The sequence below is a fragment of the Sturnira hondurensis genome, unplaced genomic scaffold (genome assembly GCF_014824575.4).
Source record: "Sturnira hondurensis isolate 20B ecotype Veracruz unplaced genomic scaffold, ASM1482457v3 Scaffold0003693, whole genome shotgun sequence".
In the NCBI taxonomy this organism is placed as follows: Eukaryota; Metazoa; Chordata; class Mammalia; order Chiroptera; family Phyllostomidae; genus Sturnira; species Sturnira hondurensis.
The window spans coordinates 5102065-5126366 of NW_028076324.1; the positions used below are offsets into that span (position 1 = coordinate 5102065).

Below are 24302 nucleotides of genomic sequence, written 5' to 3' on the forward strand. Positions count from 1 at the left end.
TAAAATGTGCCGACAAAGGCAGGGTTTCGAGGGTGGACTGGAGGCAGCCCTCAGCCAGAGCACATCGCAGCAGGACCTAAGTTCATAGTGCCCTAAGTTGTTCTCAGAGGCAAGTGCCCAGTAACCATAGTTTGGCTGCCAGGCACTGCCCTGCCCGGGGGCAGGGGTCTGAACGTGGAATTGGTCCATCTCCTAGGACGAATCTTGTTTTCTGAGCTGCTACTCTCTCACAGCTCAGTGAGATCTCCTTTGTCTGCATAAGGCTGTGGGGCTTTTACAGTTGCTCAGACCCCAAAGTGGACTCCAGTGGATTTGTCCCATTTATTTCACCCACTCACCGAGTGACTCGGTGAACTGCTCGCATGTCTTGTGCCGGGTCTTAGGGTGCAGAGTGCAGGCTAGTTTATCCTGAAGAGTCCGTGGTTGGGGGGAGCCAGAATGCACGATGCCCGTGGATCACGAGGGAACGGGCTGGGCAGAGGTGTTGGGGATTGAGGGGGTTACCTCTAGGGAGGTGGGTTTGTACTGGGAGATGGAGACTCAGAGGATGGTGTTAGGGGGTGGGGGGAGATTTCCAGGGGGGCATAAAGGTCAGAACAAGGAAACATTCTTGCCCTGGCTGGTGTGGGTCGGTGGATTGAGTGCCAGCCTTCGAACGGAAGGGTTGGTGCCTGGGTTCTGGGCCAGATCCCCAGTAGGGGACGTGCCTAGAGGCAACTACATTGGTGTTTCTCTCTTTCTCCCTCTTTTCCCTCTCTCTAAAAATAAGTAAAATCTTTTCTTAAAAAAGGCTGTCCCAAACCAAGGAGTATGGGGTGGGGATGGTCCTCCATGTTGCCCCCTACCCCCACCCCTGGCCTACCTCCCCTCTGAACTCTGTGTTTGGGGATGGCCGAGTCCTTGTAGAATGAGGAAGCCCTTTTCTCTGAGAAGCGGGGGCAGTGAATCGATCCGTCTGTTTTGTGAGCAGGGAGCTTGGACTCTTTGTTCATAAGTCCTGCTAAAACATTTTATTCCAGCCATTAGGCACCTTTAAGTAAACACAATGACAAAGCTGCTTTCTTGCACTTCATTCTGGACTGCGTGTGACAGGAAGCCCCAGGAGAGGCTCTGTAAGCAAGTGAGGCGCCCAGGCTCCAGTTGGAGCTGGGGAGCAAAGACGTGTGTGACCAGCACAGCGGTGGAGACACTGCGGGGACCCTAGGGACTTCTGGACAGGGCAGAGGGTGGGAGGAGAGGCCGGCCCGTCCCGGCCTGAGGAGCCTGGCAGTGGGGGCAGACAGGAAGGAGAGCGTTGGTGGGAGTCAGAGCGGGGTGGATTCGGGGCAGTCCCTCAACCAGGCGGTGATGGTCACCTTTACCCCTCCATGGGTCCTTGGTCCCCAGAGCCACTAGTCCTTTTTTGAAGCCCAAGGGACTGATGTTCAGAATAGAAGGCCCCTACCCCTTAGTTAATGCTGGGCAGCTCCCGAAGCTGCCTTCTTCCCCAAAGAAGTCCCAGCCAGGCTTTGTTTGGTTATACATTTTATTCTCTAATAGGTACAATACTAAAATAAACACAAATTAAAAAAAAGTTTTATTAAAACAAAACTGTACAAAAAAGCAGTATATACTACATTTTAATTACAGAACAGTCTACTGTCCAAAAGGCACTAATCCAGAATAGGAGATACAATGATACAGGACTCATTGAACTATTTTAATCAATACGATAGAGCACTTGTTTCTTTGACCATTTACATCTAGAAACAAGGGCTTTCTGCTACAGTCATTACACACTGTCATCAATATGAGTCCCATGGGGGAAGGTGCAGTATCGCTCTCCCAGGGAAGGTTTGAGTCAGGAGGACCAGGCTGGCCGCTGGCCACCTCCCTTGCAGAAGGGCCGAGTACCCCAGACAGGGACGCACACACAGAGCCAGTCTGCCAACCTGGCCGCCCAGCAGCCACTGCCCCTCTGTGTGTTAGCACCGGGAAGGTGGGTTCTGAGACGCTCCAGGGGATTGGGCCAGAGGTCCCAGTGGTGAAGGAAGGGCCACTAGCCAGGCAGAGGGGAGGCATTTTGGTAACTTGATCTGGAAAAGGCAGCAGCTACACAGAGGGACGGGGAGCCCTGGGCGGCCAGAGCTGGCACCGTGGCCAGGCAGGGCCTGCCGTGCCCCTCCCAGCGAGCCTGGGCAGTCTGACAGGGGACATTTGACAGCCGTTTGTTTTGGAAGCTGATTTCTGGAAGTGGGGTTTTGCTTCCCAGAGGTCCTGCCCACTTACCCGAGTTTGGGGGCCTGAACAACTCTCTAAACCCCGGATTTCGTTAGTTAACGGACTCCGGACCGAAGGAAGAGCGATACTGCAGCTTTCCCAACAGTGTCATACACATGTAAGACGAAGACAGGCATCTGATGTTAACAAAAATAAGTAACAAAGAAATAGGATTAAACCAAATCTCTTCTCACAGCATCCTATACTACATCCTCCTTCTGCTTAGCAGAAAATTGTACGTACACAAAAATACAAATACACAATTTGTAGAACAGTCTGATTTAATATATTTATATATATTTATATTTATACGAGTGGCAGGTTAGTTCATTATATAGAGCTTTTTGCACTTTTGGCTCATATGCAACAAGGCTTATAAATTCAGCTTTAGCTTTCATTCAGGTTTTATAGCTTTTGAACAATTGTTTTCACATTTAAAGCAGCATCCAATTTGCACTAGGAGTCTGTGGTGACTGCGGGGAGAGGGGGTCAGGAGGTTGACGATTGGGAAGGCAGGGCCAGGGGCACGCAGACATTCCAGTGTGTGTGGCGATCGGAAGGACTGCTGTGGGACAGAGCTGACCATGAGGACCCCTTGAGGTAGACTGAACACCTTACAGCAGACTCAGACACAGGTGTGACTCCCCTCAGGGACACATGGTGCACAGGATGGGGACAGAGACTGGAGACGCCAGAGGGAAACACGAAGGCTAAGACACACGACCACCAAGGCAGGAGGGCTCTGCCCCAGCCCGTCCACGGGGCCCCCACCCAGCAGGTGCAGACACCGCGTTATTTGGTGGATGCTAAAGACTTTCAGGCAGTCCCAAGGCATCTAGCCTGTGGTATCTGATCAAATTGCAACCGCCAAGCTTGCTTTCCATTCTCCTGACTTGCTGGGCCAGCTAGCTCCCACCCTGCAATGACAGGAAGACAGAGCTGCACATCATCCGCAATGGAATTACTCCCCAGCCTCTGCGCTCGCTGGAGAGTTCAAGTCCAGTTAAGTGGAAAGACACCGGGGCCTCGCGCCCTGCTCTAACTGCATTGCGCTGCCGTGCCCAGCTCGCTGCACTCGCCCACACACTCACTGCTCTCTCAGTTACAGCCGGGGGAACGGACCAGCACTTGGTAGAACCTGTAAAAAAGCATCTGGAGAACTGAGTGACAGGCTGCCGAGTCCAGGTTGGTGCCAAAAGCCTTCCTGCCATCGCCCCCACGGCAAGACCCCCGTCTGACCACTTCATCAACCTGCCTCCTTTCTTCACCCAACTCTGGCAGACGTGGCGGCGTGTCGAATGTGAATGCCCGGCGTTGGGGTCACTGCATCGTATGAACAAAAACGCTGGATTATTAATGAAAATAAAGTGCCTGGCTGTGGACTGTTCCACTTTTGCAAAACCTTCAAACGCACCGACACATCCTCTCAGCGCTGCTCGGTGCTGGGACCGGACAGCGGGACCGGACAGCGGGCAGTCACCGACTACCCCCTAATCCCCCACACACACCGCGGGTAAAGGCCCTGGATTTAGGTCAGATGAGAATTACTTCAAAAAAAAAAAAAGAAGCAAATAGGCTCACATTCATTTTCAAAGACACGCTTCTGACCCCGTGTCACCCCACCGATGACAGCCTTTCTAAGCCCTGGTCAGCAGCTAACCCACACCTCCACCGAGGGGGCAGGGGGGCAGCCGGGGCTCCAGTGACTAATGGTGGCAAATGAGTCACCATGTTTTTAACTGTCCCCACTTGACTCTCTGCCCTCGAGGCTCTGGACGCACTTGGTGGCGGTGGCCAGACGAACAGAGGCAGCTCGGAGGCAGCCTCGCGTCCCTGCCCTCCTCACTCAGCGGTCACGGACTTTACCACTCAGGCCCCTGAACATTTTCTCTGAACCAAGACCAGAACCCCTTCAACACACACACCCCTGAAAAAGCACAACGGCAACGAGGTCGGCCCGACGGGGTGGTGGTGCTGCGCCACGTGCTCGCCCTTGCCGCTGTTCTGCCTGCAAGACGCTGGGGACCCTGCACAGGGTGGCCGTGGCTCACTGTCGGGGGGGAGGGGGGGCGGTTCCAGAGGTCTGTAACTTGCTTAGGCACTTAAAAAAACAAACAAAATTTATCCTCAGAAGGTACTGCACGCCCAAGTGACCACGGCCATGGGAGGGAGGGGAGCCCATGGGAAGTCAGAGAAGGCTGTGGGCTCTTCCAGGAGGGGCAACTACAATGTCTTGGGAGGGACAGCGTCCCACCTGTAGCCTGGGCGAACCTGAGGCAGCAGCTGGCCCAGCGAGGCCTCTCCCTTGGGGTTCTGCAGAACGGGCCTACGGCAGGGACAGCCCGCTCCGGATGTGCAGCGGGGGGCGAAGCACGGGCTCCACAGACCTGGCTCTGACTGTCTCACTGGGCTGAGAAGGATCCCAGGGAAGGCAGAGGCCCGAGGTGGGGGTGTTCTGGGGGGACCAGCGAGCAGTGGAGAGGGAGGCCTGAGGGCAGCCCCCCACCCCCTGTAACTTTGGTTTTGGAGCCACGGTATCCGTATCCAGAGACTGAGACGTGGTTTTCAAGGCAAACAACCAACAGCAGGGTTCTCGCCCGCTCAGTCCAGTCTGCTACCGCCCACGGCCCAGCCCGCCCACGGCCCAGCCCGCCCACGGCCTGGCACAGAGCCCAGTGAGACTCCACTGGAGTGGCTGCTGCTTACGTCAACACAGCACTGATGTCGTTCTGTCTCCAGTCAGAGTCCCAGTGAACGACGGAGTGGAAAGATGACCCTCATGAGTTCGTGCTGGGCTCTCGGTACCAGGAGGGCAGACAGAGGGGAGAGGTCGCTGAGCGCCAACGAGCCGGAGCCCTGGCCTGGAAGCGCCGAAATGGGCTCTGAGGCAAGGATGGTCTTGCCACGTCCTGGCTGCCGAGAGCCACGTGCTCCTTCTGAGGGAGGAGTCCATCCCACAACTGCAGTGGCACTCATACCACCAGAGATGAATGCCAAATCTGGACCAATGCCTGAATGGCAGGCATACTACCTCCCTCCCCTCATGTGAACAGGGTGGCTCTTTCTGGTGGGGGGTAGACAGTCAAAACCTCGTTAGTTAGCTTATGAAACAAGGAGCCCGTCGGTCCCAGGAAGCTCACCTGGTGGCCCTTGGCAGGGCCACCCGAACATGCTCCCGAGGTAATTTCCACTCTCTTGCACTTGCCAAACACCTAGGGTAGAGCAGATCAGAAGAGGGAGACAGACCCCCTGGAGAACCACTTATTTCTAAGAGGTAATGACTTGGGGACGGTGGGGAGAAACATGGAGTTGTAGTTAGTGAGTCCTCAGGTCAGCTTGGGGCCCCTGTCCCTGGAAACAGCCACAAGAGTCCTGAGGCAGCCTGGCCCTTTGCTGGAGGTGGCTATTTCAAAGCTTTCGTGCTGAGCCGAAGTCCGGGCAAGTCTGCACGCCCTGCTGCTTGCTGACCCCTTAGGCTCCTGCGGAGCCACGGAGAGCCCAGGGCCGACACTGACCCACATAGCATTGGATCCCAAGCTCTCCAAAGCTCTGGCCAAGCCCACTGCCCCCGTGGACTGTGATGGAAGGGTCAGCAGCACGAGATGGAACATTTAGCAGAACACCTTAGACAAGCAGGATGCCCACAAGTAACAGGCACAAAGAAACTGCTAGAAGAGCTGAATAGAGAAAACAGGACATGAAAAAGGGCGTAATCTTCTCTGCCTCAGCTAATGGGAGCTACACCCAAGCGAGCTGGTCAATTCCAGTCCCCTTCCGAAATCAGACTACAGAACAGCTGCACGTGCCTTCCTCGGAAAAGGCAAGGCCAGACCTGCAGATGCCTCCCAGAGACGGGGGCTGTGACTTGAAACCTGTCACTGTCCCCAAGAGGCCGGGGTTGGGGGTGGGTTGCTCTGCGGTGCCTAGATCCCCACGGTGTCAAGGTCTGCTGTGAGAGGGCATTAATGCACAGACAGGTGGCAGCGGTGCGCTGGTGGGGACCCTCCGGTGCGGTCCCCAGAGAGCATGACACAGGTTACACACAGGGTTTCGCTCAGAGCAGTGCCGGGCAGGCAGTGCTGCCCACTCATCGCTTCCCGGACCCCTAAGATGAAAGGGAGCAGCTGGAGGTCTCACCTGCCTCCGTGACAGCGGCACAGCTCAGGGCAGGGTCTGAGTCTTCACAGATCAGCGAGGCGACGCACATCCGGCACAGCACCAGGTGCCCGGGGACGGCCGAGTGCCTGCCTGCCTCCTGTACTGCGGGGTCTAGAACGACACCTCTCCTCCAGCTTCTCTTCAGAACAACTCACTTATGGTCTTTTCTTCCAAAAAATAGCATTTCATAGATAAGCACCACGTATATTTTCACTGACTTTGGTGGGTTGGCTTCCTTCCGTTTGTCCTTTTCGGTGGGGGCTGCCGGTGGTACGGGAGCCCAGGGGCAGGGTCTCCGAGTCGGCGGTGGACTCGGGAAGGGACGCACCTTGCCAGCTCCAGTCCCCCCGGAGGAGCCCAGCCCTCGGGCAGCATGTCTGCAACTCCGCTCCCTCCAGCGGGCAGGCGACCGAGTCAGGTTTCCGCTGCAGCGATGTCCCCATCTTCTTTGGACACAAGCAGGTAACTGGAAAGTTCTGCTGCCTGTCTGAATGCATGTCTCAGCTCAGAGTTGTCCTCATCTAGTCAGTTCTCAGAACCACCAACCACAAGACAGGTTTTCAATTGTAAGAGCGCATTATCTTTTACCAGCTGGGGAAATAAGGACGGGATGCTCTTCGGGGTCATAAATCCATCACCTTTCCTATGCTCACAGCCAGGAGCCCCCTGAAAAGTTTCTGTGACCCCCCATGTACTGCGTGTGGGGTGAGGGGCTGGCAGTCACCTTTAGATATTACAGGAAGAGAAGCAATGAGTAAAACCTTTCATGGCCTTATTTTTCCTGATCTAGCTCAACTATAGGATTTCAAGGGGAACAAACAAAACCCAAAGCAAAACTTTTCCCCAATTCTGTGTTTTGCAGTGGGGGTAGCAACCAACTACAGCATTTTCATGAAACTGAAGCTTAGCTAGCATCTGGGTTAGGTTCCTTCTGGTATGTGCAGAACGGCAAAGATCTGTATAAGAATGAACAGCAAAATACTAACAAAAAGCAAGAGCTGAATTTTCTTCGGTTGTCCCTAACCATTCCTGGACAAAGGGCTCTCTGGGGAAGGAGGCAGCTGGCCAGGGCCCACAGGCCCCATGCTGTGTCCCAGGGTCTGGGCAGGCTCTCTCTCGACCTCACCCTGGCATAAAGACGTCTGCGAGTGATGAAGAGCCAATGCAGCGTGTCCCAGAGAAGGGCGAGGTGACAACGCAGTGGCTCCCGCCCAGCGTGAGGCCTCTTCGGGGGCCGAGACCACACGATGCTGAAGGGAGCTGAGTGGATGGAAGAGGAAGGGAGGCGGTGGGGGAGTGAGGGTCTGGATGGGCTGGGTGGGCCACCCCTCAGCGCCGCAGTGTGGGGACACCTGGGTGGAACACACACACGTCCTCTTGCTCCGGTAACTTTCAGACATTGCAAACATCAGGGTTCCACTCATACCTCCTGGTTGTCGAAGGCCCATGTGTTGGTCTGTGTGTGTCACACGGTCCAACGAGGAAATCCCTATTTAAGCCGTGAGTGAACACCGTTGATAAGTACTTTCTGGTGGTAATGGCAATGGAGATGTAACCACGGGAAAATGTTACACTCTAGGTGCCTGTGAAGCAGTAAATGGCCTTAAGTCAGACCAACACAACACACCAGCTGGCTAGCAAGCGGGGCACCATGGCCGCTCACTGGCGCCTCTGCTGCAGGCGGAGCAGGCTGAGAGGGGATGCGGGACAGGTTCCGACACTTCAGCGGTCAGGTGGGAAGCTGCGACGGAAGGCGCCCATTCTGAAGCTGAGCTCACTGCAACCCTGTCTCTCCCGTTCGGGAGGGGACACAAACGCCACGTCACTGTCATCTGCTGAGCTGGTGCTCCAAAGGTTCTGGGAAGCATTTGTGCTAAAAGGAGCAGCGGACGGGAGAGCTGCCGTTTTCAGTCACATAAAGGACAGAAACCCCTTTAATTATGGCCACGCCAATCTACGGCTCACTAATTACGTGTCAGGAATACACTCATTCAGAACAATTGTCGTCGTATTTCTATATACTCACTCTGTGCCACCCCCTCAATCACCATGGTTACGACTCGAAAGGGCTCAGGCAGACCTGCACTCCAGCACAGCACACCAATGCGAGTGTGAGTGTTAACTGGGGCTGTATAGGGCCACTTTTTTAGAGAGAAAAAGCGAAATGCAGCCGGCATCCCCAGGTGAGTGACGTGAGTGCTGCGCACACGCCCTGCTCTGGTCAGAAGGGGCAGCCTAGTAACAACACACACACTCAGGTGGACCAGAGGGGCAACAGATGTGAAAACCTCCCAAATAAAACAGACGTCGGGAGGGGCAGGCAAAGCGCCCAGCGGCAGAGCCCCTCCCTGTGTCCCTAGGGGCTGGCCAGCGTGGTGAGGGGGTGAGTCCCTGGTGGGACACTGTCAGGGTGGGAGCGTGCCGGCTTTTGCTCGAATGGTAGCTACTAGGTTAGTCTGCTCACTGCCTGGCCCCGTGTCGCAGGAAGAACAGTGAAAAGGAGCCCGGGAACCTGCACCTTTGCAGCCCCGCGTGTCTGCGGCCCCTCACACTCCCTGGGTGGCTACAGGAAGGGGATGTGAGATCCTTGGGGGCAGCGACATTTTCCCTCGCTCCTCTCTGTTCCTTCCCCTGTCGAGGACCAAAAGAAAACCGATGTCATAGGAGCTGGGCCTCTCAGATCATCTGCTTTCTTTGTGTTGCTATTTCTCACTCCTATTGAGGAAGAACAACCATGCTGACAGGGAAACTTCTCAATTTATAAACTCCTAGCTTTTGAATGTGCCTAGACATGAACAAAGTTGCCCCTCAGAGATCGTCCGAACCAGCCCTTGGCCTCCAGGATGGCAAGAGCAGTGGCCTGTCACTTTCAGCTGCCAAGCAGGGGAACTAAGAGCAGCCTTTCCCACCGGACCTGTCTGCGAGAGGGCGAACAGGCGCAGAGGCCCGGTGCACGGGAGCCTTCCCCCGCCTCCTCAGCACGGTAGCTCTCCGAGAGGGGTATGACGTCTCTCCTTGTGCGTGGTGGTCCTCTTTCAACGAGACTGCGGTGCAGACGAAAGGGCCTCTGCTTGGACATCACACCCTCTAGGATGTCCTGGCCATTCACAGGTGCCTCCCAGAACACCTTTCGGGTGGCTAATGTGGGCACTGCCAGCTGATGAGCATTAGACGCACGGAACTCGGGAAACAGCAGAAGGGCTTCAGGGCATGCAGCTCGGTTTGCCAAATGCGCATGGCTGACGACTCCTCCCCAGATCCCGAGTAAGCGTCCTTGCTTCTCAGAGAGCACACAGAAGGAATGTATTACATGGTGAATTCCCTGCCTCACTCCCACCTGACACCCCACAGTCACCTCCAGCTGGAGCTGGCCCGTGGGCCCAGCCTTCCCTTGGGAAACCCTGACAGACACTCCGGCTCAGTACAGCTACAAACGGACCTGGCTGGCCTCGTGCAGCCCCAATGGACGCAGTAGTGAGACTTCACCAACACTCACAACCACAAAGTGGCAAAATCCACCACCACTCCGATGTCAGGTTTAAACCACACTCAGAGGAACACAGAAACCCCACGCTGTGGAGAACAGAACCAGTCAACGGGGAGTGCCGCTGAGAACGAGGTCACCACCACCAAGGACAATTACTGCCTGGGAACCTGCAGAGTCACGAGGGGAAATTCTCTGGCGGTTCTCACAACCGAGACGGCACGATGGCAAGGAAAAGGCAGAGCTGTGGGCGAAGGGGGAAGACCGCTTCTGACGAGACCCTTAAGACCAGAGAGAAAGGAATTGAAGTTCACATTTTTAGAAAAAGGGTGGGAGGTCATTTATGAAAAAGGGGTTATTTCCACTGTTAGGGGCAGAAATAATGTAGCTGGTCAGTGGAGTATGTAGCAGCTGGTCAAGGAAACGGGCTGTGAGACAGGAAGGAGTGTTTGTGCGAGGAGAGTGAGCAGGAACAACTCCAGCAGAGGAGGCAGCTCAAGGGGAGGCCTTGGGGGGCCCCCCCCGAGGGAGTGGGAGGCGCTGGTCATGGAGGGAGAGGGTGACTGCAGGTTCCCGACGGGACGAGAGTCAGTCTGCACTTGGGCCTGACGGTTGAACTCCAAGAGGGAAGGTTACAAGAACAGAGGCTGACCAGGGAGAAATGGAACAGCTGTATCTGAGAGCTCGAGTAGCCTCTTCGAGGTAAAAATTATTTGGGTATCTGGGCCCAGTAGAGCTTCGGCTGCTCTCTGGGCTGCCAGCCATCACTGACCCGGGAGCTGGAGCGATGCGTCTGCACACTTCAGTATTTACGAGTTTTTCCTTCCTGGGTCACACCATTGTAGGTGGTCACCTCTACTGAGTGAAAGTAACAAGTATCCTTAAGGGATATCTTCACAGTAGAGGTGACCTGTTTCTGTGAAGGAATTTGGAAGTGTGGGGGCAGGGGCTGTCTCCCAGAGGTGACAGTGTGGGAACTGAGCAGTGGGCAGGCAGGTGGAAGGCAACCACACTGAACTACCACCCACGGGACTGCGGGGTACCCTGACTCGGTGAACTTGGCGGAAACAAACCAGAGTGTCTGCCTGGTGCTCCCAGGCACCAGAAGGCCTCGGTCGGACTGCACCGAGTTGCTCTCTTCCTGGCCTTCAGTGTCAGAGAGACAGAGAGGCAGACATTTCATCAGGGTGGTCCATCTTTAAGAGGCCCCTTTGTAAGGCTGTGCTTCAAGAAGGGTAGGAAGGAAGTGTACCCATGTGACCACAGTAATTTAATGAAGTCCTAAAAAGCGTAGCGGACAAATTACAGGGACCGCTGGCGAGCCCCCCCCCCCCCCCGTGGTCTTCCTCACCCAGGAGGAAAAGCACCTGGTGAAGAGAGGCAGGAGAGAGGCAGAACGACCAAAGAGCACAGCGTGGGGCTTTTTGGGAGCCTGGCTATTTTCCCTTCAGTAAGAGGGCAGGCTGGGGTTTCTATTTTAGTATCTCTCAAAGCTAGAAAAGCTTAAGAAAAACATCACCATCCAGTGATATTTCAAATTAGCGCCAACTCCATATGCCATTGTAACAACTAAGGTAACCTGGACAAGATACTGGGATTGAACCTGGAAACCAAAAAACAATGGTCGTTTTAAATACAGGCCCCAGAAAACTGAATGTCTGCTCTTGGGGAAGAAGCCGAAGCTGTGCAGAAGGCAGTGGGTCTAAGGAGCCAGCTTAATCCCAGAATCCCCGGAGGGACCCCTCCCCCTCGCTCAGACTCAGCAGGACGCTCTCCCGGGAGGACCCGCTTTCACTCTCCAGCAGACAGCCAGGGGCTGGGGCTGCCTGCCGCGGCCCCCTCACGCCCCTTTGTTCCCCGGGGGGTTTCTCCCTTCCCTAAAGGTCTTAAAACAATGAAACCTTTTAGCTCTTCTCTAGTAATCACTGTAGTTCTTTAGAAACTGCAGCTGTCTTAACAGTTTGAGTCTGTTTCTTCTAAAAAGACCAGCAAGAACACATGATACTAGCAATCCCATCATAAAGAAGCTATCAATTATAATAATCTCCTTACAATAATAAATCACGGATGTGGCTTGTTAGACAGTGTATTTTTCTCTCTCTTTTCTTTCTGATTCAGCCTAGAATGAGCCCACAAAATTCCACCAAAATGGAAAGATACAATGTTATATTTCTTCTAAGTAGTGTAAAAGGAAAGAGAGAACACAATCTCCTAGTGGAAATAAGTCAGACACACCAGGAAAGAAAATGACTGGGAGGCCATTCCTGAGAATAACAAATGCTACTCTTGAATTTGTTGGTTCAAGTAATTCAGTAAAACAGAAAAGGCTACTTCATTCTACTTCAGTTCCTGGGAGCTGCAAAAGTATATACACTTTCCCTCTGGAGTCACGGACAAGGGCAGGCCAGGCCCTGCAGACGGCTCTTCTGAGGCACAGACACACCCGCAGTGGCATCCCCACGCCCGCCCAAAGGCCCCCACGCGCTGGGCAGCAGGAGGGGCAGCAACGGAGCTGGTCTCAGCGGCTGGTGCCCACGGTGGAGTCCAGCCGGCCAAAAACTGGCGGAAAACTTTATCTCACTACCAAGAAAGAAAGAAAAGTGAGGAAGGTCAGCAAGTCTCACCCTCTCTCAAAGGTTTTAAGTTGAATACATTTCAAGGGGAGGAGGCCGGGAAATGGCACCTTCCTTCCATCTTAGAAACCTTCAGGAGACACAGGAGAAGACGGAAGCTGCATAAGAGCCAGCCTTGGAGCCCCTCTCAACGAGGCTCCCCGAGCACAGAGAGGCGGAAACCAGGCGGCAGCCCTGCTGTTTCGGACACACCCTAGGCTGACACAGGGGCTGCTTCCCTTACCCACAGCGACAGTGCCATTTAATCGAGATGCCGAGAGATCATTTTCATACAAGGCCGGCAGATGTAATTTTCTTTGATGCATGAACAGTTCATCATTTTGCTGCTGGATGACAAGGTGATCACAGGGTGACTTTATAACGCAAGTTCACTGTTTGGTATTTTGAGTTCTCAAAATGAAAAAAAGATTTATCAAATATAAATATCTCTAAAAAAGTAACAAAAGTGCTACATATGTGATCAAGGAAAAAAATTACATTAGTTACTGCTGCTTAAAGTAGATTAAACTTTACAAATATTACCACATCCATTATCAATATGGCTTCCAATTATTAAATAAATTGCCTGTAGCAATATAGCTCTTCCCACCTCTACAAGGACAGAGTAAAACGAACACCAGAGCAGCCACATCCCGTCGTATCTCACAGACCCACCATGTACGTGGCAAATGCCCATTTTTTCTGCTCCTATTGAGGAAGTATTTGCATTTGCGATAGTCAGTCAGCAAAATCCCACTATAAAGTCCTCCACCAACCTTTGCTACTGAGGGGCCTTCAGTTAATGGGTACAAAGACTGAAAGTTTGTTCACTCATTTTTGACCTTAGCTCCATCCTTGAAAGACTTTTGTTGGCGGCAGGGGCAGGGGGCACGGACAGGAGGCAAAGCAGCTTGCGGGAGGCGCTGCGGCACTCTCCAGGGCAGGCAGTGGCCCTGCGGGCTGGACTCGCTGCCTTCACCCATGAGGCCCGGCTTTCCTCTACTGCCTCTCAGGCCGGGGTGTGTTTTTAAGTAACTTCTAGTTGTGTCTTTTGCTGTTTGTTTTAATTGTGGTCCCAAAGGCAGAAGGCAGTATTTTATCTACTAAGCCGCACAGCTTGTGAGAGGAATGGATGTCTGTGTCAGGCATGTTAACTTCAACCAAAATCTGAGACCCAGCGTTTCCACGGACACTCTCAGCACAGCACCCAAAGAAGTGTCATCTGGCCACAGGTGACTATGATGAGGCACGGCTTATTGCAGCTGCAAACCGGTTACTCCCACTTGGAGGTGGGGCGCTAGTGTCCCTTCTACTCTGCGGACACTGCCCAAACGGGGTCAGTCCTGGGCCACACCCCTTCAGCTTGCGCCCTGTCAGTCTTGAGGAAGGAAAGGGGTACAGACTAGTGTTACAGGAATCTGAAGGTACCCAAGGTTTCACACACAGCCTGATATTTGAGAACTGAGGGCTATCTAAATACCTGGAAGCACTTTCTTGGAATGCTAAGACAGAGCAGCAAGATTTTCTAGCCTCGGGGGCCGGGAGAGGAAGTCTGGTTGGTCGGTTGCTTATTACTTACTGGGAGTTAATACTGAGAGAGTATATGCGAAGGCTGAGGGCACCATGCCATCTTCACAGAACAAGAAGACCCTAAGGGCTAACTGACATACAAGAAACTGCAAGTTATACTGTAAGAACACATGTTAAGGACCGAGGAAAGTCTGCTAAGGTGCTACGTCTAAACTAAGTTAATGCCTCGTGTCCACCCCTCCCTGATCAGTCATCATCCAGGGCCTCTGTCTTGATTTCGTTGGCTCCTTGTCGGGCCAAGGCCAGGATAGTGTGGTTGACGGCGGCCATCTCCACAGCTAACGAGATGGGGTCCTGGTGGTCACTATGGCTAGTGTTGTCATCCTAGATGTGCAGAGACAAGGAACAAATGTTAGTGACCAGCGCCATTCTCGGGCTCACAGAAAGGCATGCTGGGGTGAGGGGAGGCAGAACGTCTCGGGGGGCGGGGGGAGGAGCTCGTGACAGAGTGGGGGTGAGATGTATTTAAGTAGACACTGGGTGGATGTACGTCCAGATGCTTCTGGTTGACAGTCTCATGATTCAACAAATAAGCAGCACCAAGATGTTTTTTCTTGCTGAGAATTTTATTCTTTCTTTCAGAAAGATTGCTGGTGATGATAATCCCACCTAGCTCATTCTAGTTTTGCAAAAAATAGAGCGCAAGTCCACGAAGGCCACACTTGAGGGCTATTCAGTTCTGTACTGGTGCTCTCTTACAAATAGGTAATTAAACTTCACGGTGTCTCCACCGAACTGAGACAGCTAGACCAAATGCTAGGCGGACACCAATATCGTAGGGATAAAAAAGCACTGTTGTTTAAAACCAAAAAACCTCTCAATTACAGCAGGATAACAGTGTGACTGCCGAAACAGCTGTAGGGAAACTGGGTGCGCCCTGGGCAGTGAGGCGGCCCTGTGAGGCAGGCAGCGGCTGTCTCCTCCAGAGGGGGTGGGGCTCTCCTTCCGCACACAGCTGAGGTGCAAAACAACAAAGCTGTGAAGGAAGGTGGCCTTGCAGGATGTTCCTCGGGCCCTGAAGACAGTGTTACACACGAGGGGTAACTTTCTCACCTGTCTCATCCTCAGGGGACTCCGCATCAGAAAGCATTGGAGAGGGTAAGAGTGTAAGAGAGAGAGAGAGAGAGTGTGTGTGTGTGTGTGTGTGTGTGAGAGAGAGAGAGTGAGAGAGAGAGTGAGAGAGAGAGTGAGAGAGAGAGTGAGAGAGAGAGAATGTGGGAAGTACTGCCTTTGGGGCATCTGGGGAAAAAATGGAAATGACCCCTTTACGTCGGTAGATTGAAAATAACAGGAATGTTTCCAATTAGAAAGATGTCCAGAACACTGTCTCGAGTGAAATGTGGAGCTATGATCTGGAGCCCGAAAGAGAAAAAGGCAGCCTGTGGGCGCACGGTTTCCTTCTAGTCTGCAGGGACCGGGACCGGGGGCCCTCCTGTGCTCACACTGGGAAGCGGGTGGCAGGAGGGAAAGGAGACTGGACTGCATTTCAGAGCTGGCTAAGGAGCAAGGAATGGGGTATCACCATAGGGAAGTTTCCTTTCTGGGGTCCAGGAGAAGAGACCATATTCCAAATGGGTATTAATTTTAAATCCTACAAAAAATTTAATGAAATCTGCCTAAGATATGTGGGGGTGGGGGGGAACATCCCCCCACCCCAATGCATTTTTCCACCCAGTGGCTACAATTAAATACATCCCCCACCCGGAACAACGAAGACTATGTCAGGGTGAGGTGAGGAGACATGCAAATATGAGAGGACGTGTGTGTCATGTGCCAGAGACTCTGGAAGAACCGCTCATGTCAGCACCGGGGTCCCGCGGCAGGGGGCCTTCCACTGTGTGCGGTGCTGGTGCACGTTGAGGCGTGGGGTGCAGCTACCCAGCGCCCTCGTATTTCTCAAACATTGAGTGTGTGTGTGGTGAATGGTGTAACTTGCTTGTTTGGATCAGATCCTCCTCTCTTCTTCTACCTTCTCTGCTTCTCTGCCTCCCTCTGAACTTCTTCCCTCCTCCTCCTCCCCATTGCGTACTTGCCAAGTCTCCTGTTGTATGACAATAAATCCGTGTGGGTGAATAACGACTGCTCACAAATTCAACAGGACAACCGAATCTCACCACATTCCTTCCTAATCACATGAAACTTGAAGTAGACACACGAGAACAGTGGAGGGACGTCAGAACGTCTCCTCTCCCCCACCCCCCACCAGTGCACCCTCGGAACTGAGCTGCCACGCGGTCCCACCCGCCCGTAGCCGAGAACTCCGCCTGGCTGCTCACCTGCTCTGAGTAGTCGTTCCCGTCGACGTCATCACTGTTCGAGTGGCCTCCTGGACTCTGCACATCTATCCCATGACTCTCCAGGATTGCTGCTTCTTCGAAAAAAGCAAATGGATCCCTAAATTATCTGTTATTTCATCACAATGGCCCACGTGCTGGATTAATTTCTGTGTTGAGGAATTAGGATGTCACTCAACAAGAACCTAGATTTCCCTAAGTTTTGTTTCCTTCGCACTGCAGAGGGAAGGAAACCAGCCGCACGCACGTCAGGGAGGAACACGCCTGCCATTCAGTCCGGGCCCTGCTGCTGGGTGCGCTACATGTGAGTGGTCAACTGTTAGGTGCTTTGTAAGTACTTACCAGCCAGTGCCACAGACCTCCTGTCCTGGGGTTCTTTCTATAAAGCGTTCGAGATTTGTGATGATGAAGATGGAAGTACGTTTACACATGAAATACAGATTTAGACGCTCAAAACCAATCCCCCCCTCCAACCTCATCCATTCCCGTTTCTTAAACGCCTTCACTCTTCTTTTTAAAACAAATCTCTGGCTTTTGCTATGCTCCCTCTCTACTACGATTCTTTCATTCTAATTCTAACAATCATTCTAATCCTAACAATATTAAAATATTTCTAAATATTAAGTCATAGCCCAGGAATAACCAAGAAGCTTAGGGTATCACATAACCTCTCTTGCAAGTGTCTTTAATACACACCACAGGGTCACTGCTCAGACCATGCCTAACTCTAGATTCTAGAACACTAAAAACAGTGAGTTTCAAAAATAAAAATGCCATTATTTTATAACACAGCTTAAATAAGACTATCTTTGGGTTATTAAAAATACAATAAAGAAAAATATGAGGGCAACTCTTATTAGGCTTAGAATTTAGAATAACTGAGACCCGCAGTTGTACACTGAAGTCACTCTTACAATAAAGAGCGTGTCGGCAGCTGCGTGAGCAGAGACAGCAGCCTCTCGGATACATTACCGATATTGGCTCTCCTCTTGATCTCCTTCCGCCTGTTAGCAAACCAGTTATATACTTTCAGGGAGGTAACTCGTTCCAGATCTGACAGTTTTTTGCCTGTAAATGAACACAATAAAATTCAGATCATCTATATCTGAGACTAGTTTTAAGAAATAATACTTTTTAAAAAATTTTTTTGATTGCATTTATTGCTGGAATAACAGATATAGGGGCTTTCTGTTTATTTTTGCATGTAAACATTAGTACAATGTTTACACTGAAGTTACGCAATAAATACACAAATAACAACTAGTAGCATAAAATCCTTGAATTCAGAAAGCTACACGATTTAAGTAATTCCAATATTAAATACAACCTAAAGGATTCCATAAAGTCAATCTGCTGGGTTTGAAGTCTGCATGACAGCTCAGAGGCTTCGTCTAATTAGCACCATTCTAGATGAATATGTTATTCCTCTTTAGCAAGTTTACAGATAGCTGAAGTTTACTTACACCTTTAAGACCTTGTACTAACTTAGTTTCCTAATGTCCTGAAACGGAGGCTATCCCTCATGTTTTCTTGGAGGCTCACAGTTACTCTAACCATCCATTATTGTAACTATGCTAAACACAGCACAAGCAGACATTTTAGATTTATCATCTTCTTTGCTGTCACAAGCGACTTCTTGCACACGGCACAGTGCTTGCCAACAGAGACCTGCCTGCCCAACCCCGCCCCTCATCCCACCCTCCTCTGTTTCAGCTTTCACCCCACAGTGGGCGGAGAAACCAGAAGCAGGGGCGGCGGCATGTTTTCTAGGAAGTCTGAGCTCCCACAGCTTTAGTGCAGGACTTGCGCTTGTGTGAGACGAGGGTTTCAGTCTGTGGGGGCTCAGTGTGCGGGCTCTGGGTTGGCAGCAGTCTGGCTCCTGACTACGGGAAAGCAGATTACTATTTCATCATTATAAAGCATTTATACTTTCCTTGATAGCCTGTAAGCCAGTCAAATTAACCAGCCAAATAAAGATCAATTGGGTCACTTTAACTGAAAATGGTTTCTGGTACAAAAAACTGTAAAATGTGGAATACCCAAGTACATGGAAGAAAAGACACGCGTGTTTAAGTGGCTCTGCTGACTTCTGTGAGAACAGCAGGCCCCCAGACCGGCATCACTCCGGGTTCTTCCTCCCTAAGCAGAACCTGTCCCAGTGTGGGAGGGAGATGCCAGCTCTGAAAAGAATTCTTTCTTCAAACAGGAAGACAGAATTATACAACTTACAATTGTTTTAAAAAGTCTACCTCGATCTTTTAATTAACAAACCCTGCTTAAGTATTTAAAATTATTTTGGAATTGATATATTGATGTTATATTGGGGGGGGGGTAGAATCCAGTCTTTAAAAAAATGTCAAAGTCTCATATCTGAGTCAGGGACATTCCCTGGTTTGGTGACCACCCGCACACCCCTGGGAGGTGACGCTGGAACAGGACAGGGCAGTGACTCTCCCCAGAGGCCGGCACAGATAAAACCGAGAGTACCTGCGGGTAAGAGACGGTTCCTGCGAGATGCCTGAAGCCCAGAGCTGCCCACAGAGCGCAGGGGTGTTGGCCATCTTACCTGGCTTCTGTATGACTGCATTGCAAGCATTCGCAATTTCTTCTCTCTTTGCTTCATCTGGGTATTGATTCTCATTGAAGTAACTACAGAGGCAACCAATTAAAACACAGAGTTTGTACTTTTTAAAATGTGCTCTCGTTTCAACACTAGCCCACTGGAGCAGATCTCCTTCTTTAGGCTGCACACACTAGCCCACTGGAGCAGATCTCCTTCTTTAGGCTGCACCACCCGCTGGTGCAGGCTGTCCGGGGGGTTTTGGGAGAGGCTGGGCGTGGTCTGTTCTGTCGTGTCTGATGTGGCAGCCTCTGCCGACACGTGGCTGCTGAACACTTGAAGTGAGGCTGTTGTGACTAGGAAAGTGAGTTTGTAATTTGATTTAATTTTAGCAAATTTAAATTTAAATAGCTACATGTGACGAGTGGCTACTATACTGGACAGCATAGGCCTAGTCGCTGCTGTGCTTCATTAAAAAATGTCCTTGATATAAGTTACTTGCGATACTCATGGCTGGCCGACGTCGAAGAGTTCTGTTATCGACAACAGAACTGGTGACAGCAGGACTTTGGGTGTCATACCGGTGTAGTAGCAAAAACTGGAAATTACCCAATTTTCTGTCAATGGGAGAATGGCAGGACAAATTACAGGACATCTATATATACACAGCTATTTAACAGTGACTAGGGCAAAAAGGATTAGAGCTCTGTCCACTGTCTTGGAGGGATGGATGTTTCTGACATATTCCTAGGAGAGAAAAACAATCTGCAGAACAATGTGATGCAAAAACACTGTTAGGAAATCAGACAAATCCCTGTCCCTGTGCACACGAATCCACATGGATCAAAGCTGGAAGAGCACGCATCAGGCTGTGAATGTTCACTCACGGCGGGGGGGGGGGGGGGGGGGGGGGGGCGGTTAGTGGGAGGAGGAGTGAGCATTTATTTTTGCCCTTTCCCCTATGCTGAACGGTACACTAGTACTTACTGCACCTTCTGTGCAATTAGTACTTCAAAGAAATTAGGCTGACTGAACCCGTCCTTAGCAGTATCAGGCCCATGAGACTGCACGTGAGCACAGAATGCTTACTAGTGCTACTTTTTCTGTCATTTATGAGCTTAAAAAAAAGAATTTTCGTATTTTGAACCTGGAAACTTCAGATCAGGAAATGACCCTTTGTCAAATTCTAGTACCTTCCACCTCTTCAGGGGCCTCCTTCCACTCCCTAGAATGCAGCTTTCCCCCCTCCTAGCTCTCCTGTCTGCGCAGGTGGAAATGCTGTTCTCCTGGGAATAAATGCTGGACGCTCTAACCCGACCTCTGACGTGGCCACTCCCACCCCAGCCCTCTCCATGGGGAGCATCCTTCGCTGCTGTCCCAACATGCAGCCTCTCCTTTCCTAAAATATAAGTCACACAACAGTATCATTCCAGACTTCCAACAACCGTCCTCGACTCGGCCCACCTGCTGTATTTTGTGATTTAAGCATCTCTCCCCACATGACTTTCTGCTATTGTTTCTAAGACCCCAGTGATCATACTAAGAATCTGTCATGCCTCTTTCGCCATAACTGCTCCACTTCCATATTCCTACCGGACTTTATCCTTACTGTACTTCCCCTATTTACTTGGCAAAGGCACACTGGATGAGTTCCACAAACCAGCAGCACTGGCATCACCCAGGAGCTTGTTAGAAAGGCAGAATCTCAGATTAAATAAGAATCTAAATTTTAACAAGAACTCCAGGTGATTCTAATGCACATTCATGTTTGAGAAACACCAGATTAACTCACTGGCTTAAAACTAAACAGCAAGGATGACAAAAGCAAATATTAAGCACCTAATATTATGTGCTTGCCCTGTGGGTAAAGAAGAGTCTCGGATATATTCTGACTTCAAGGAGTTCACGATCTATTGAATACAGAGACATATGAATCAATATACTTGTGGTAAAATCCCACGGGTTATCTAAAGAGAGTACTGTGGGAACAGAGAGGAAAAATATGCTCTGTGTTTTTTGCAGGAGCCTGCAAAGACTTGGCAAGAAAAGTGCCGCCTGAGTTAGGTCTGAAGATGGGCAGGAATTTGCAAGGCAGAGAAAAGGAGGAACAGCATTTCATGCAAAGGGAACAGCACGTGCAAAGGCAAAGCAGGTGAAAGGCTTCAGGATTCTGTACGTAGAGTGTGCTTAGCATGTGGGGTTCACAAGAAGAAATGAGGACATTTCCCTGGAAAAGTAGGATGGGGCCAGTTTGTGATGAGTCTTGTTTGCTCCTTAAGATTAAAGACTTTTACAGCCTGAAACAGAGGTTTTCAAGCCACAAGAGGTATGTTTCCATATGTTTTGAAAGATAAACGTGTTTTCCAGACCCAACCCTCAGAATTCTACCTCCATAATCTTAAATTCTGAAATTCTCCAATCAACTTTGTACTTACCTGCTTCTCCTTTTCAAAATAATTCTTCATGTTCTTTACAATCTTTAGTCCCTTAACACACACCCCTCCGCCCCAAAACTTAAAGAAATCTGTTCATTACTTTTCTCCTAGCCTCTACTCTCACTTTGCACCTGCACTCCAGGGTGAGTCAGATCAACAGTACCCTTAAGGAGAAACTTTTGTAGCTTAATTAGCTTGTCTGTCCCCCACTATACCTAGCCAGCCAATCTCCCACCCTGCAGAAAGCACCTTCCACTTATTTCCTTCTGTCCTTCTCTCTGGGCACCAAGTGTTCCTAGTCAAAGTCATTAAACAGAACTAATTGGTTTCTTTAAAAATCCATGCTTTTCAACCTTAATGGAATTCCTCATTTCTGATGAGAAGACTTTTAGTCCTTTCGGGTTTTTTTATGGCCTTCAGAACTTCATGCATCATAAATTCTCATCATAACTTCGTGCATCACAGACAACATAGTGATTAGATGTCTGTATAACTTACGGAGTGATCACCTTGATAAGTCTAGTACTCAGTTGAAACCATACATGATTATTACAATATGATTGACTATATTTCCTATGCTGACTATTTTTATAACTGGAAATTTGTACACTTCAATCCCTTCACCATTTCACCCATTCTCCCAGCCCTTCTCCCATCTGGTAACAAAGAGTTTGTTCTCTCTGTGTGTTTGTTTTGTTTGTTTATTTTGTTTTTGAAATTCCACAAATAAGTGAAATCTTGTGGTATTTGTCTTTGTCTGACTTATTTCACTTAGCATAATACCCTACACAAGGTCCATCCATATGGTCACAAATGGCAATATTTCATTATTTTTAATAGCTGAGTCAATAGCTGAGTCAATATTCCATTGTATATACGTATCACATCTTTCTCTATTTGTTCTTTGAAGGGCCCTTAAGTTGCTACCATACCCTGGCTATTGTAAATATTGTCTCAGTAAGCACAGAGGTATACATTTCTTTTGGAATTAGTGTTTTGGGTTTCTTTGCATAAATTCCATTTCTGGGTCATGTAGTAGTTCTAGTTTTAATTTTTTGAGGCACCTCCACAATATTTTCCATAGTGGCTGTACCAGTTTACAACCCTATCAACACTGCACGAGGGTTCCCTCTTCTCCAAATCCTCGACAACACTTAATGTTTGTTGGTTTACCTTTTATTTTTTTAAAAGATTTTACTTATTTAACTTTTGAGGGGAAGAGAAGGAGAGAGGGAGAGATACCTCAGTGTATGGTTGCCTCTCATGAGTCCCCTGCTGGGAACTGGCCTGCAACCCAGGCATGTGCCCTGACTAGGAATCGAACCGCGATACTCTGGTTCGCAGGACCACACTCAATCCACTGAGCTACACCAGCCAGGTCTGTTTGTTGATTTATTGATGGTAGCCATTCCGACAGGTGTGAGATGATATTTCATTGTCGTTTTAATTTGCATTTCCCTGGTGATCAGTGATGTTGAGCCTCTCATCATGTCTACTGGCCATATGTATGTCCTCTTGGGAGAAATATCTGTTCAGGTCCTCTGCCCATTTTTTAAATTGGATTGTTTGTTTTTTATAGTGTTAAATTGTAGGGGTTCCTTACAAATTTTGGATATTAAACCTATAGGATGTATCCTTCCCAAAAATCTTTCTCCCATTCAGTGGCTTGTCTTTCCATTTTGTTGATGGTTTCCCTTCACTGTAAAATCTCTTTAGTTTGATGGAGTCCCATTTGCTTTTTTTTTTTTCGGTTCCCTTGAGCAAGGAGACATATCCAAAAGAAAAAAATTGCCTGCGGCAATTCAAAGTGTTTACTGCTTATGTTTTTTTCTAGGAGTTTTATGGTTTCAGGTCATTTAAGTCGTTAATGCATTTTGAATTTATTCTTGCATGTGGTGTAAGAAAGTGGTCTAGTTCCTTCCTTCTTTCTTTCCTTCCCCCCCTTTTTTTTGCAAATACCCTACAGTTTCCCTACCCCCATTTATTGAAGGGACTGTCTTTATCCCGTTGTATATTCTCACCTCCTCTGTCATAGACTAACTGACCACATGGGCATGGATTTGTTTCTGGGTTCTCTACTCAGTTCCAGTGATGTATGTCTGTTTTTGTGTCAGCATTATTGTTTTAATTACTATAGCCTTGTAGTGTAGTTTGATATCAACTAGCATGATACCTCCAACTTTGTCCTACTTTCCCAAGATTGCTTTGGTGGGTTCCATACATATTTTTAGGTTATTTGTTTTAGTTTTGTGAAAAATGCCATGGGCATTTTGATAGCTATCACATTAAATCTGTAGATTGCTTTGGTTAGTATGGATATTGTCAACAATGTTAATCCTTCCAATCCTTGAGCCATGGTTTATCCTTTCATTTATTTGTATCTTCTTCAATTTCTTTCTTCTCACAGTTTCAGAGCACAGGTCTTTTACCTCCTTGGTTAAGTTTATTCCTAGGTACTCTTTTTGATGCAATTATAAATGGGATTATTAGTTTCTCTTTTTGATAATTTATTATTGGTGACCAATTTCTGAATATTTTGTATTCTGCTACTTTACTGAATTCATTTATTATTCTAATAGTTTTTTGGTGGAATCTTGAATGTTCTCTCTGTATAGTGTCCTGTCATCCACAAATAATGACAATTTTACTTCTTCCTCTCCAATTCAGATACCTTTTTTCTTCTTGTTCAATTGCTGTGGCTAGGACTTCCAGTATCATGTTGAATTAAAATGTTAACAATGGATATCCCTGTCTTGCTTCCAATTAAAAAAAGATTTTATTTATTTTTAGAGGGACAGGAAGGGAGAAGGAACAGGAGAGAAATATCAATTGGTTGCTTCTTGCAAGTCCCCAACAGGGGACCGAACCTGCAACCCAGACATATTTTAAAAATTCTTGGTGTGCTGCAGC

The 24302-nt window shown here is 49.6% G+C and overlaps 1 protein-coding gene and 1 long non-coding RNA gene across 10 annotated transcripts in view; both read right to left on the reverse strand.

Annotated features, from left to right (window-relative positions):
• Window positions 1-2615: 2615 nt before the first annotated feature.
• On the reverse strand, window positions 2616-11176 carry LOC118984338 (uncharacterized). The gene is made up of 2 exons (XR_005065917.1): window positions 10554-11176; window positions 2616-10518 (listed from the first exon to the last, which is right to left on the reverse strand). It is a non-coding gene; the product is annotated as an uncharacterized LOC118984338 (long non-coding RNA).
• Window positions 11177-12053: 877 nt separating this feature from the next.
• HMBOX1 (homeobox containing 1) overlaps window positions 12054-24302 on the reverse strand; it is a 166148-nt gene continuing 153899 nt past the window's right edge. Inside the window, exons 8-12 of one of the 9 annotated variants that reach the window (XM_037042199.1) lie at window positions 18964-19046; window positions 17370-17465; window positions 16380-16468; window positions 16073-16144; window positions 12054-14427 (exon numbers count right to left, since the gene is read on the reverse strand). In XM_037042199.1, coding sequence (XP_036898094.1) covers window positions 14290-14427; window positions 16073-16144; window positions 16380-16468; window positions 17370-17465; window positions 18964-19046 — 478 coding nt within the window. In that variant the 3' untranslated portion in view covers window positions 12054-14289. Of the gene's footprint in view, window positions 14428-16039; window positions 16145-16379; window positions 16475-17369; window positions 17466-18963; window positions 19047-24302 lie in introns of all 9 variants that reach the window. The other 8 variants (XM_037042198.1, XM_037042197.1, XM_037042205.1 and 5 more) reach the window with 8 other exon arrangements.